General features: G+C 44.2%; 1 protein-coding gene across 2 annotated transcripts in view; it reads right to left on the bottom strand.

The window, feature by feature from the left end:
• Positions 1–1,523: 1,523 nt before the first annotated feature.
• The window catches only part of CHN1 (chimerin 1), an 82,944-nt gene continuing 69,175 nt past the window's right edge, over positions 1,524–15,292 (bottom strand). Inside the window, exons 8-13 of one of the 2 annotated variants that reach the window (XM_009894533.1) lie at positions 8,472–8,645; positions 7,683–7,760; positions 6,376–6,513; positions 5,241–5,346; positions 2,250–2,452; positions 1,524–1,980 (exon numbers count right to left, since the gene is read on the bottom strand). In XM_009894533.1, coding sequence (XP_009892835.1) covers positions 2,281–2,452; positions 5,241–5,346; positions 6,376–6,513; positions 7,683–7,760; positions 8,472–8,645 — 668 coding nt within the window. In that variant the 3' untranslated portion in view covers positions 1,524–1,980; positions 2,250–2,280. Of the gene's footprint in view, positions 2,453–5,240; positions 5,347–6,375; positions 6,514–7,682; positions 7,761–8,471; positions 8,646–15,292 lie in introns of both variants that reach the window. The other variant, XM_009894535.1, reaches the window with a different exon arrangement.

The following is a 15,292-nucleotide window of genomic DNA, read 5'->3' as shown; positions in this document are numbered from 1 at the left end:
GCCCTGTTGCTGACAGGCAGGGAGCACAGCTGGCTGCAGTTGCCAGGGGATTCCTCCTCCTCCTCCTCCTCCTCCTCCAGATGGTGTTGGCTGCCTGAGAAGGGGGAAAGGGCAAAACTTCCAAGCTGCCCAAGAGCCTGGCTGCTCTCTGTTGGGGCTGGCAACCCAGCCAGGCTGGTGCCCAACCAAAGCATGTCCCTAATCCTAGCATCTCCTTATGTCTTTCTTCCCTGCAGGTCCCACGCTCACTCACTCCTTTCTCATTTTTTCCCCTGCTTTTATTGCCAGCCCTTGCCTCCCCCAGGCCAGCTATGCCACTTTTCCGGGACCTGTTGTTTCATTCTCACACCTCTTTTCTACCTCTGTTTACCCCAGTTCCTCCACTCTGTCTTATGCCAGGGGGTTCTGCTTTCCTTGATAATTAGACATTTCCACTGTTTGTCAAAATTATTAGGCTCCAAAGCATTCCTCAAAAGTTTTGAATTGAATCAATGTGCCATTTGCCACTGATCTTCTCTGATGTTAGGATTTTCCCACGCAAGACAATAAAGATACAAGATCCAGGTGGGTGACATGGAGACACCATTCGGCGTCAAGCAATGCCGCTGCCTCGTCTGCTGCTCCCAGCTGCAGCAGGGCCACCAGAAACCCCAACAGGAGAGGGGGTGTTTAGAGTCAGGAGGATTACAGCACAGAAAATTCATATAATGCCAAACCAAACTCCCCGGCAATCCCTTTTTTTTGGTCAGAAACTGTAGAAATGGAGAAGTGAACACTTGTAAGGACCATCAGCCATCCCAGTGTGAAACTCCATGTGCCCAGGGACAGGTACTCCGCTGGGGCGGATGTTTCTGCCGCACTGGGAAGCGTTTGGGGACAGACCGTCAACGAATGCAGTGTCTCCATCAGAGGGGCGGCAGCAGAAGCCGATGACAAGAGATTTTTTTGTCGTGTTGCTTTAACAGAGCACACAGAGAAAGCAAGACTTGCTCATTTTCCTTTCACATGATGTCATGGTTGGACCCCAGTTGGCAGCTAAGAAACGTCTGCAGGGCAGGCCAAAGCGCTCGCACCAGCGCTGAACACTGTAGTAAGCGCAAAGCAAACGTTCTGTGATGCATTTGCATTCGAAATTCAGCGGTGTATCCATCCGCTCTGGGCAGCTACAAATGCCTAATGGTAAACTGCAATTCCGGTCCATATATAGGTAATTGTAACTATACATATACATAAAATATTAAGTAGTAGATTGCAACATTTCTTTGGTTTAAGAGTTTTCAAGCATTCTTGAGAGGTATCTTGGACAATGAAGAAAGAATTTTTCAGCCTAAAGAGGAATTTGTGGGAACCTTAGCAAAGCGTCAGGCTCCAAAGCATTTCGATCAGAATGGTTTTGTCAAAACCGGTAAAACTCATAACTCACTTCTTTTAAATCAGAGGTTGTTCATGTGACAATGTGACAATGTAGAAAATGAAAAAAATTTTCGAAACATTTTTGTTAAGTAAAAATAAATAGCTTAACGTTAGAGTTCTAAAAGCAAAATTTAATAAATTAATATATGCATGCCAGATAAAAATACAAAATTACAATTGAAATAGCAATAATAATAAAGGAACACTGCTCAGCATTGCAGATTTCACTGCAACCACCATAAACATCATGGAGAATTACTTAAAGTAACATTTAAAGTACACATTTTGTTTCTGTTAAAAACAAATTACTATATGAGGATAAAACTGAAAGAAACCCAAGAAGAAATCAGCCCCCAAAGCGGCAGAGAATGATATGAAATGTCAATAAACTGCCAGAGGCTCCATTTCACGTAAGTCGGCTTTCTTTTTAGTATCAGAAACCAATTACATAGAACATAAAAGCAAATTCACAACAGGTTTACACGGAGAAACATGCTGAATTACAATCACAAACTATCCAGAACAAAGATGCTGCACCGGTTCAGTTGTTTTCTTCATGGAATGAGTCTCACCAGAACAGGGAGAACAGGGAGCAAATCATGCAATAGCTTTAGCCTTTTTGTTTTTTATTTTAACATGATAAACACCCAGGATTACTAGTACTGGAAAGTATGTGTTAACCTTTTTCAACATCAGCTGAATGGCACTACAGAAACGACAAAGAGTTCCTTCATTTTTATCCTGAATACATCGAAAGCTCTAGCAAATATGGAATTCAGCGACAGGAGCCATTAAATTACTTTTAAAATATTCCTTCATCCATAGAACACTGTTGCTTCCTTTTTTATTACAAAACCCCCAAAATATTCAAAATAAAATGTCTTCATTTTTTATAAGCATCTCCACCACAAGTCTCTGATAACGGATGTCATTCAATGCAGCCATCGCATCCAGTTCTGGCGCTCTCATAAGAGTTGGTCCAAAAACTATGCCCAGATTCTCTGCACTCATCAGATTTTCCTTTTCATGGAGCGTTACTCTGTAAAAAAAGGACAGTGTTTTTCACATTCCTGCAGTGCCAAACTATGCCTGCATACGCTCGAAAACCAGGGAAACCGGGCAGAAATGTTTGCCTCTCCCCAAAGCCCAGGAGAAGCTGCTGTTTCCAGCGGGATATGTTTGAAGGAGTTGGGTGAAACGCTCAGAAGTTGGCGAGTGCAAATGCTGTGCGGGTTTACAGCGAGTCAGATGTCTCTGTCCTCCCACCACGCACACAGACCATGGGTACTTGGAGGAGGGGTTGGTACTCCGCGGCGAGGGAGGGGGCCGAGGGGTGAATTCAGATAAATCAGAACAATTTTGCTCTCGCTCTTTACAGTGGCACCATTCGGAGGCCGTTCCTACGGGGAGCAGACTGTGTTTGTTACTACGTTAGCTGTTTTATGGTCACTAGAGACGTGCTGTTGTGGCTGCCCAGGTGGGATTCAGCCCAGGCTCCCCTGGTGCATACGATGGCAATGGGGGCGAAGCACATCACGTGTGAATTCCCTGCCCTTAGGCACTACAGGTTAACTGTGCTACACAGGACACCTGGTTCCCCTTCAGGACAAATTCTGTCCTGTGGCGTGCATTAAAAAACAAGTGATTCATCAGTTTGGGGTGGCTTTGAAACCACCAGGGTCTCGCTGTAACTTCACTCGCACAGCAGTCTGAGCAGGTCGTTAAACCTGTGCTCTCACGGGCCCCCATCCACCCTTCCTTCTTCTGGGGTCCTCAGCAGCTGCCATGCAGCTGAGCCCCCAGCTCAGGGAAGCCTCCTGCCATCTGGTTTTCATCTGCAGAGGAGGAGGAGGAGGAGGCGGGGAGGCCACGTTTTGCTGCTCCGCAGGAATCTGACCTGTTCAAAGCTGTGGGGCAGGTTTGCTGGCCACCTCCTGAAACGTAATTTGCCCAAAGAATTATACCTACAGGAGAGACATCCTCTGCAGAAACACATCTGCTCAGCAAATGCCAAGAGGGGTCACTGCTGCCCAACCACGACGGTCTCCAGGATCATGGGATGGTATTTCTCAATGTGGGCTCAGAGGCAGGTTGTGGTCTCCTGCGCTGCTCTGCCTCAGCACGGGGAGCACAGGGTCCGTCCCGCACGGCGGGGGCGGGAGGAGGACAGCCTGCCTGCGGTATCCCGACACGCAGCGCGCCCATCGCTGCTGCTCGATGCCACGGATGCAGGAGACGCAAACGTGCCTCAGAGCCCGAGCTTCTGCCTTGGTTTACCCTGGTGAACTGCCTCGCTCAGGAAAACAAATTCAGATTATGCAGATGTTTTAATACACACTATGGTTTAAAGAATCCATAAGGATTCTCAGAAACAATGAAGAATCCAGGGAGAGCAACTGAAGGAATCTGGCTACATGATGTCTCTTTCCACCACTGTGGCATCTTGCGTTGCATGAACAAATCCTTTGGTATACACAAAAAAAAAATCAAGATTTTCCTTCCTTTTTTCCCCTTGTGCCTTAATTTTTATTTTGAAACAAGTCAGAGTGATGTTTCCAAGCTGCTGGGTCTTCAGTTTTTAATTATTCCAGATAAGGGAGCTATGTCTGATTACCTGAATTCAGCAGCAAGACAAGAGCCTGTTGAGCACCACCGCTCTTTTTAGCAAATGGATTAAAAGGAAGTTTAAAAATCAGTGAGTTTTGTCACCCTTCTATTTTATCATTCAACTATAGCAGAAACACGACGCGCAAAAGCAACTTGCTAACTAGAGCAGCAACAGCTACTCTTGAACAGGGTAAGGAAAAATCAACTTCACACTTCACAAGCAGTACGGTGGGGTTTCTTTTGTTCCTGAGTCTCTCATCCCTGTGTCTGTTCTAAAACATCCATTAGAAATGTCATTGAAATAAATGGACAAATCAGGCAGAAACCCTGTAGCTGAATTTTGCCTGAGGCACTCAGCACAGTCAATGTATTCCTACTTGCAGAAGAACTATAAAAGGAAAAAAGCAGAAGGGAGCTTAAAATAAAGTATTTTTTTAAGGAAAGCGAATGATTCTTATATATTTACAAAAACTTCATGTTACTGGAGAGACTAAAATGGATACCCTAACACGCCACATAGATTTTTTTCCCCTGCTTTCCTGAAAGAAATAGAACCTGTGCTGTTATATTGGATATTCATCCGTCAGTCTCTCTCTAACAATTTTTCAGCCTACTGACCAACTTCAATCGTATCCCAGGGAGAAGGAGAAACTTCAGGCAGAATTTACGCTCCTACAGTTTTGAGAAGGTGGCAGGTGGAATGAGGGGCTCCACGCTGATGACGAATGACTGGCAGACCTTATCAGATGTGTGAAGGCCAATTAGCGCTGTGCCTAATTGGCATCGGCTCAAGCCTAGTGTGTGCTGTCTTTTTTTAGGGTGTCGGGGATGACCATGGTAGGCAAGACTTAGCAGAAAAAGACACCAGTCTATAGCCATTAAGCTGTACTAGTTCCTTGCCCAGGGAGTGACTTACTACTCCCAGAGGTACTGAAGGCTTTTTTTACCATAAATATTCACTGTAACCTTAGATACAGCACAAATTTGTTAGGCAGATGACTTTTGTGTTTCAAGACTGGATTTTTCACTTATTTTCTTTAAGTACTTTGCAAGTGCTTTAAGTAGGATAAAAACCAGCATTTGGGTGTTTGCTGTCTCACTCCCCGCCACAGCCCATCTCCAGGATTTGGTGGGCCTTGCCCAGACTTTTCTGGAGGTGCTAACACGGACTTTGCTAAAAATGAGTTTGGCTCTGAGTCCTCTCCAGGTAGTCCACCTACCTCTTCAGATGTGCCATGAGATACCGTAATGTTTCACAGTGTGCAGGTGGCAGCAGTTTCAGCGCCTCATGGAGAATTTGCAGCTGTTCATCCGGATCGGTGGTTTCTGAAACACAGATGTTCAACTGTTACCACACGTACAGCCAGAATTCACACACAGAAAGACAACAGTGGTGGCCTGCAGAGGAGAAAGGGTCTCACAGCTCTGCTGGATTACCGACTTCCAGAACCTATCCAAACCTCATAGTGGAAGATTTGCCTGTCGAGAGAGGTGCTCAGAGCACAGTCGGGATGTGACCGGTTTTGGACAAAGAAAACTCCCCAAAGCAAACTACACTCCACCAAAAGATTCCCTGCAGCCTACTAAAAAAAAAAATCCCCTGGTAATCCTTGCTGACTGGACGAGTTTTCCACAAATAACCTACAGGTGCAACCCTGGGACAGCAGAAGGTACTGGGAACTTTGCCATCAGCGTCTTTGGCTGTATCCATACTACGTGGAAAGAGCCTTCTCCGGAGGAGCAGTGAGCCCAGCATCTGGCCCTTGTTTTCTACCCATGGCTACCTCACACCTTTCCAGGTGTGGCTGGTGTGACTGCTACATCGCAGAGATGCTTCGGGCAGCCAGGATGCTTGGGAGAGACGTTCCAGCTGGGCTTACCGCTGCGCTTGCAGACTCACTGTCTGCAAGGTCAGCCCTGATGGTGGCCTTAGGATGAGTGCTTATCAGCTTTTGTAAACACTCAAAATGGACACCTCTAGAAACAAATGACTTCTTATTTCTAAACATTTTCATAAATCACCTTCTTTCTGGCAACGCAAACCCAACAGACTTCAAATGTTAACGTCAAGCACGAGGGATTCATGCAAGACATAAAAAGCGATGTAATCCATGACGTGTGATGAAAAGGAAGCATTCCTGGTGACAAAGGCAAAGAAAAATGTAACCGTGATCACGTAGCACCATGTCATCATGTTGTAATGTGCAGTGTATATTTACTCCTGCAATCCTTACTCAATAGGGCCCGCAGGGTAAGAGCTGATGGGACAGTTATTAAATCAATAGGCAAGTACTGCGCAAAATGGGGAAGAAAAGGATGAGAATGAAAACTAGGAGGAAAATGCGTTATACTTACTTGCAGACTCTATAAACTTTGGGTAGGCATCATACGTGATGAGTGGAATTGGCAAATCCCTGAAGTACAGTTTAAGTGCACCAGTGATAATATTGATATCTTCATACATATTCACAGAAATATCAGCTTTTTCCCCATCTGTGTGGAGAAGGCACTGACATTAAAGCCTTGGAAATGTAAACAGATGTGAAACAGAATTCAAAATAAAAATAATAAGTTGCTTAAGCAAACATTATTAAGCGGGACACAACTACAGATTTTGGCTTTTATAAGCAAAACAGAGATTTACTGGGCTGGAAGTTCATCGTTTCAGGGTGAAAACCTTAAGTATTTTATAAAGAAACCTATCCTTTCTTCATTTCAAACGATTACAAAAAATGCAGAGTTTTTTGGTTTTTTTTGTTTTTTTTTTTAAATCTGCCTAATCTAGCAGTATCTATCCTGTAGAAATGTGTGGAAGTTTAGCTATTTCTGAACACACTGCGTTGCCAAACAACACATTTGTCAGCACTGAATGAGAAATCAGGGGAGTCTGGGAAAAAAAAGTAAAAGAAAGAAAACCAACTTAGTCCACGGCCTTTTCATTTTATAGGAAAAACATGTGTTCACCATTTTGCTACAGCATATACTACCTACTCCTGACCGCAGCGGACACAGATCCACAACTTGGCTTCTCCAGTGCATCCCCGCCCTGCTAACGCTGCAGAGGCGGCAGATGTTGTCTGAATAGGTCCAGTCCTCCGGAAAAACAGGAGAGAGAGTTTCCAGCATGGATTTTGGCCTTCATTTCTACTGGGACAGGGGGACTGCAGCTGGAAAGCCTTTAATTTTCCCACTGCCTTTCCTCAGAGAGAAGAGTTTGTTCTCACTGACCTTCTTTTAGACTGCAACGATTCAAACTTGGTTCGCATTATTGTATTCATCTTATTATTTTGGAGCTTTCATCCAGAAAGATGGATTTAAGTTGCACAGCCCTCTTCAGGCACTTCACCACTTGCCCTCTATCCCTCCCCCACCCCCCTGAGCGTAGTTTGACTTGCAAACTAGGGCAGTAGTTCAGAGAGCTTCATCCTTTCCTATACACATCATTACTGAAGCACAGATACTGATGGAAGGAGAAAAGCAGATTCTGGTAATAAAGGCCAAAGTGAAGCTGATAACGCTTTTCTGATGGGGAGACTCCCCTTCTGCAAGCACAGCTGCTGGATGCCTTCAGCCCACTGATGCAGTGGAGCGTGAGACAGACAGGGGCTGCGCAGAAAAATCCTGTACATTTAATACATCCAGCATGCAGGAAAAGGCTGTACCTCTGTCAAATGCCATTTTGACATCTTCAATAAGATCACTAAATCCTGAGACTCTGTATAGTCCTTCGGAATTAAGACCTGCAATGAATATTTTAACAAGATTAAAATTAGTCTTAATTTTACAGTTTCCTTCCACCCAGTTCTGCCTTTGCCGGGTTCTTCATTTGAGGCAGAAAAGGCAGGCACATTTTAAAAGCCTTATCAGGCTTTTCTTTCAGAATGAAATCTTACCCTGGCCTTTTAACCCTGACCCTTGCATTAGCTGCCTTGTTATATCAACACTAAATTATGTTTATACAAATGATTTCAGAGCTGAAGAAACGTATTAAACCAATTACAACCGATTTAAAAATAACCGAGATTAGCATACTTGATGTTCAGTCATTATTTCACAATGAAAACAAATATTCTAATTCTAGAAAAGGATATTCAGTGTGGGCTAGGGGAACTTGCTAGAGGAAACTCATCAATACTAACTGCCTTTTTTTTAGCACATTCACTTAATTTTTTTAATAAAAATATTACTGGAAAGCTATGTGCCAATATATAACTATAAAGCAGTAATTGTCCATTAAGCAATTTCTAGCAGAATCTATAAAAATTATAAACAGATATGAACTATGAAATAACACAAAGCAGAATATTAGCTGTGCAGGGTAATTGGCAGTCATAAAATGTCCTGTGCAAATCTGTTTTGAGCAATCATACATTCAGCAGAAACCCAGATGACCCAGATCAATCTAAACGGATTATCAGTAAAGCAACCAAAGTCCATTAACTATGCCTTACCTCTAGATTCAATTTCCCTAATGCACATGTCTACTACCATTGGTCTCTTAGTGAAGTGTGCTTTTACTAGCGTCGTAAGGTCACAGCTGTACACTTTTTTGACATGCTTCAGGTCTGGCTTGCAGTCATTTGGGACCATCTTGGAACACTGCTTGTGCACATTTAAACCACAATCTGAGAGAAAAATGAAAAGACAGTTAGGCTGGTGGTTGGTGAAAATGTGTATCCCAAGGTCAGTGCTGCGGAGTGCGTATGGCTCCTGCAGGATCTGACCTGATCCCGCAACTACTACTTCTGTTGAGAGCTCTTAACCATCAAATGCACGAGGTGGGGACAGACCTAAAGTAAGACAGATTTTTCTACCCGAGACATTTCTTCTATCCCTAGAAGATTTAGCACAAAGTGACAAACCTTCCATATGTTTTTTTTTTAATCAGGATCTAAGGGTCAATTATGTTCCCCGCCACTATTACATATTTTGCTACCGTGATTTAAACTGTCTTCCCAAGTTGCTGCCGATTTCCTAACGCTTACAGTTCTAATGTAGTGCTGGACTGTGGCACTCCGACACCTCCTGGGGGAGATGAAGGTAGGGATGGGGTCTCGGAAGCCTGTGACCCCTGGCAAGGCAGCCCCGAGACCTGAACCACTTCAGAGACCCCCACGCTCTTGCCAGATGTGGCAGCCCACGCGTAGCGTTGCTGGTGACAGGGCCCATTCCCCAGCTCACAGGGGAGCTGAAAAGCAGATGCAGAGGTCACCAAGCTGGTTGGTGGTTTCTTGCTACGGAGCAGTTTACAAAGGACTTTTCTAAGTCACAGCGGCTGCAATTCTGATGCCGTTTCAACAGGGTGTTTCTGAAACAAAGTGTTGGCAGGCACCAAAACAAGTCTGTTTACTTTAAAAATGACTTTGGGAAAACTGGATGGCTTTTATAAAAAAAAAACATAAACAAACAACTCCACAGCTTTGCTGTAAACACACTGAGAATGAGATTTAGTTCAAGTGACACTTAATTGAAATCAGGTTACAGAAAAATGTTTGTTCTGCCCAAAACCATTAAAAACCATAATACTCGGGGTTTGGGGGAAAAAAAAAACTTAGAAAACACCACCAATTACACAGTGAAGATGGGAAGAGCAATACAGTCCCCTTTAAGCTAAGCACACACTGCAGTCAACACTACTAGGCAGCCTCTTGCCCTGCCCGGGGCGCAGGGCAGCCCCCAGTGACTCCATGTTCACCGCCATTCCTCCTGTTCTGCAATGGAGACTCACAGGCACCTGCGAAGAACCAGTGACCAGCAAAAAAGGCGGCATTTGGCAGTCAGGGCGTTTGCCGTGCTCTGACGTGTGCTCTGTATACAGTATGACTCCAGTTCTGCAAGCGTTTCTCTACACTGCTGCACTGCCCATATGGACTGCCCTGGATTTCTGCAGAATTAAGGGATGCAGGAGCTTGAAGGATCAATGCCTTGATGAAAATCTGTGCTTTCCTCTCCCACTGCAATACTGAGTATCTGTGTCTATATAGATTCCCTTCATATTTCATTCCTGTTGATTTTGCCAATACTTCTATTTTCATTAATGCTCCACAGATGATTTGACTTTGTTCTTTCCAAAACAGTAAAGCCCAGAATTCATCGCTAGGTTTAATTTCCACTAAGTCAGCTGCAACCCACTGCTAAAAGCACTTTGTTTACTTAACAGGCCTGTAAAGCAACCAGCTTTGTCACTTAGGATCCTCTGTAAAACATCCAATCTCTGGTTGCAATTAAAGTTCGGCACGTCACCTTCAATCAGTCAAAACGTGCGCAGACCCCAATCCAGATGAAATGGCTGATTAAAATTCTCTTTAGCTATTTCTCCGCAGGAGTGACTCCCGTCCTCGTGAGGAGCGGTTAATGCGCCAGACGTGGAGCTGTGAATGCTGAATTTCCCACCTGGTTGTGATTTTTGGGTGGTGAACCCCACCTTGGGCAAAGTCACGCAGCGTGGCCCCCGGGCCCCTGCAGACAAGCAGCGCCACCAGGGCTACCACGAGGGCCCACCCTGCCCAGCCTCAGTCACTTGCAGTGACCCACAGCCCTCTCCTGGGCTCGCTCCAGGCGTGGAAAAGTTCGGTTTGGTCACTCGGGTTCCTCCAGTGTTTGCTCAGTTGCCTCATTCGTGACAAGAGAGGAAATAGTAACAACCAAGGCACTTGCCTTCCCCCGACCATTTATTTAAACCCCACATTTAATCAAGGGCTCTAAGACCCCTAGTTGGAAGGTGCATGACTACACAACCTCCTCATGCACAGCACCCACCCTACCTGTGGTTCTGGGCTGTGGAACGAAGAAACTCTGAGCACGGCAGCCAGCGCAGGCAAGGGGACCTCCACCTACACTTTAAACATCTACCACCAGTGCTGCAATTTACCTAAACTTTGAGAAATCAGGTCCCTCTGTGCTTTAATCAGGGAACCCAAATTCACTGGAAACACGTGACCTGAATCCCTTAGTGTCTCGGTGCTTCAGCTGTAGGATGGGAAGGAGAAGCTGTTCTTGCCTCCTCTGGGTCTTGTATAAACAAATTCATTAAATGTTTGTGGAAATACAGAGGAGAAACGACTCATCTTTGGTGTAAGGTTTGAATACCGTGCCATTAAGAAGACCAATGGCTACACTTTTAACAACAAGAAGACAAAATACTGAATAGGTGCTACTACGCAAGTACCATCCATTCTGCTTTCAGAATAAGAATGGAGTTGTGGAGTAAAAATAATAAGTAGTCAAATAATTAGAGGCAACATCTTAATGCACACAAAGAAGGGAAGCAAGTTAAGAACACATAGGAAATCTTAATTCTTTATTTCAAAACCCTAACTTTGCAATAATAGTATTTACGACTGCAAATATAATTATTATATATAGAACTCCTACAAATGCTGCAAGAAGCACCTATTTCTACATGCGTGAAAGAGTCTGGTACATCTGTCAAAAATGACGTCTACAAGACTAGAATGGCAGTGCCTCGCTCATGAGGACTCACTAGCGATTTTGTGAGTGCAAATTAGCTGCTTCACACAGACAGCAATATAGCTCAGAGTAATTTTCTCAGAATCCCGGGATAATTAAGACTAAAATATACAAAAAAGGAAAAACATGCTTCAAAGTATCTTATACTTAAAACAATTATCGCGTTCACTGAGATCATCCTAATTATATTTATATACAAGAAAGTTTCATTTCATTAAAATAGCTAACTTACAGAGATGTTTTCGATGTGAAAGCTTTGCCTCTGAGAATAATTGTGTTATGGCTAATCCCATAGATTCAAATGGGCTTTGGATCTGACCTCATTAATACCAGAATAATAATTACAAATGCAAAAGTCAATTTTCTTCCTCTCTCGTTTGTTCTTCCTTTGCATTTGATTAGACTTTATGCACCAGCCCTCTGCTTAACGGCTTACAAATGCTCCTGAGAAACATTTTGAAACCTAGAAATATTTCGGATACTTAATGCTTAGAAAATGCATGAGCACTAGGTTCAATATTACTGGCCTGTGTGGTATCCTCCTAACAATCAAGGCTCTTTACCTCTTAAGTAAGCATAGCAGAGCACCTCACTTTAGCAATTCTGCATCAATATATACTTCTAGAAGCCTTCAGTGACTTTATTGGAAAAAATACAAATTTTCTCTTGCAAAGAAGCTGAAACTCACCAGTGCCGCGCTTCCTACTAGGTGGGCGCCTCTCCTGAGCTAACAACACTTCGTGAAAGGCAGCACAGCCACGTCTCAGTCACTGGTCTCTGGTTCAGGTGATAACCAGAGCCATGCGTGGATGAAGGATGATCATCTGTCTTGCTAACTCCAACAAGGTAAAAGGCGCCCGGGCAGGAGGTCAGCCCTCCTCTCCACTGAGCACTGGGAACGTGCCAACTTTCTACTCTATACTCAGCTTTCTTCTTAGTACTAAAAGGCAGGAATTATGCTGCAAATTGCATATTATTAAATAAAAATGCCCTCTCTTCTCATTGCAGATGCTTCATGAAAGCTTCGAAACCCATTATTACAGAATAAACTAGGAAGGAACAAGAAAGCTGAATCCTCAATCTCTCTGCGTGCTGCCACGTGGTGAAGCTTTAGGACTGCTTGCCTTGTTCACACAGAAACTTCATGATTTGGCTGGGTTCGTTAAGACCAAGAGGATTCATTTGATTTCAAACTTAGGGTCTATTTACTTTTGGTTATATCAAAATAAATCCAGAATAGCTAAGTTGGAGTTAGCAGCTTTACTCCGGATTTCAAGTAACCAGGAGCCTTATCCATTTCTTACAGAAGTTCATCAGAGCTTATCTGCTGGCTGGCTATACAAACTGGAGAGGAGCTAAAGAAAAATCCTCCTAAAGCATCGTATCTGCCAATAAATCCTATAATAATACAGGACAGATTTAGAAGATGCCGTCATGGACCCTTGCAGGTCAATAGGAAAACTTCTGCTGACTTCAGTTAATCAGAATTTCACCTCATACAGAGATGATTTGTCAGGACTAGAAATGTAAGCCACACGTACTATTCCTTTATACAGTGCTATCAAACTGTGGCCACCTTTCAAATACACCAAATGCGACCAAAAAAAATGCAGTCGTAAATTCCAGAGTTTGGAAATTTAGAAAAAAAAAATAAAAATTTCAGATGGCAGGTTTAGAAGTCTGTGATAAGCTGCCCTGACTTTAATAGCGTATTGATCTAGGAGTTCAGGTGGGCTGTGACATTACTTCTATGAGAGGTATTAAATTGAAAACTAGCTTGACAATACTTTCCTGTGATACCCAGAAAAAGCTCTGGTAATGTTCTAGAAACAGCTAATACTGATGTTAGTCCACTGGGCTAAAAGAACAAATAACGTGTTCATATTAATGCATGAGCTGAGCCAAAAGATATATGTACGTTAATACCTCCCCATGAGCACACATTATAAATATTTGCAGAGACTAAAAAATACTTAGCTGTCGCTTTTTGTTATACTGCTGATTTGATTTTAGCCAGTTTTAGATTTCCTTTGGTTTATGATTTACTGGCTGACATGGCTGCTGATCATGCTCCGTTGGAACAATACCGTATGCTACATACATCACTCTAATTATATTTTTGAATCATCCCAAAGAAAATTCATGCATTTTGTCACTCTGAGGAGCAGCTTTAAGAGCGAAAAGGTAGATTTACATTATCTGCATAAACCTCTGAAAGACTCCTCAGAGGTTTACGGGAAGCGTGGGAGGGTGGGAAGCGTGGAGCTGGGGTGCTGGCGCTGCGCGGGGCCTCGGGCAGGTCCACTGCGGTACCGGCCCGACGGGATAACACCGCCGCCTTTGGTAAGCTGACATGTGAAGACGACGCGTTCTACACAAGGACAAAGTATTGGCATCATTACTTTTGCAAGGGTGAAAAGGTTATAAAGGAACTTGCTCTTATAAATCAATCATGAGCTAGTAGCTTTCCTTTAATAATTTAACGCTCTTTTCCGTAGCAGAGGAAGCAATGTTTTCTGTTCCCTTGGATGCAGTGTGTGCGAACAAGCATGCGAATGGCCCTGCGTGCTGCACTTTGTACGTCCAAGCACAAGGCAAGGGGGTGCTGTGAAGGTCTGACCTCCTCCTCCTCCTCCTCAGCAGAGCTTTCCCTGCCAGGGTGGCAACACTGGAGCTGCTACGCTGACTTACGTATGTGCCATTTGTTAACGTGCAATGCACATCTGGGAGCATCCTCGGTCCCACCAGACTCTTAAGGCGCTTTATTAAGCAGCGTCAAGGCAAAAATTGCTTCCAAACAAGTGTATGCTCGCCTAAACCTGCCGCCACCCACACTACTGTATCACGCACTATAGGGTACATTATTCTTTAGGAAGGAATTTCTAGAGGGCAGCTAGTTACTTGGCAACAAAACGACCTAATACTACAGAGAAATCAGGGCTTATGAAATAAAAAGAAAAAAAGGCCTTCCAACAAGCCAATCCCCCCTTACCCTGAATCAAAAGAATATATATATGGCTGTGCCTCCAAGACCTGGTTGGAAAACACAGGTGAAATATTCTTTCAGCAGAACACGTCTGGTGGCGGTGGTTTGATTTTATGGAAGTTTTGAAAGATCACAGACAGTTTGTTCAAAAAACTTCCCCAGCCTCCTGCCATGACACCTGCCTACCTCCTCCACAGCTCCCCTGATGGGCCGCTGGCTTGCTCAAGGCTTCCAGGTCTGTGTGGGCTTGGAGATAAAGCCGCTTTTAGGACTTACAGTTTCAAGACTGTATCGCACCAGAACAGCTTCTCCATGGGAACGGCTCCGAAGCAAGGCTCCGTTGCCTGATTAGCATTTCAAAATTTTGGAGCTCATTCCTCGCAGGAACATCACCAGATCCTGAGCTGGTGGAACAGCTTGTCAGGCAGCATGCAGCTCCTCCAACAGCATCACCACCTGCCTGAGGTGGGCAGGGGACTGTTCTCCAAACAGTCCCCTTCCCAAAGCCCTTTGCTTTGCTCGTGTTCCCTTTTCGGACCGATTGTCTGTGCCTTACACCGTCAGGGAAACCAGCAGAATCTGGTTCTGCACATCTCAGAAGCAGCTTGGATGTGTTTTTAAGTACAGGTGTGGGCAGAATGGGAGCTTATCACGACTGAGGCATGCAAAAAACCTTGAGAGTGGGTAACACCTTGCCTTCACCTTTGCTGAGCTCCTGTCACAAGAGCATCAGCCATTCTTCCAGGCACTAAAAGCGCAAACACTGTGCCTGCACAACTAATGCCTGAGGATGGGCAGGCTCCTTTGTGGTCTCCT

This window comes from Charadrius vociferus, unplaced genomic scaffold (genome assembly GCF_000708025.1).
Source record: "Charadrius vociferus isolate BGI_N301 unplaced genomic scaffold, ASM70802v2 scaffold161, whole genome shotgun sequence".
Classification (NCBI taxonomy): Eukaryota; Metazoa; Chordata; class Aves; order Charadriiformes; family Charadriidae; genus Charadrius; species Charadrius vociferus.
The sequence above is the reverse complement of the archived record's forward strand: the minus strand, read 5'-3'. Positions and strand labels throughout refer to the sequence as shown.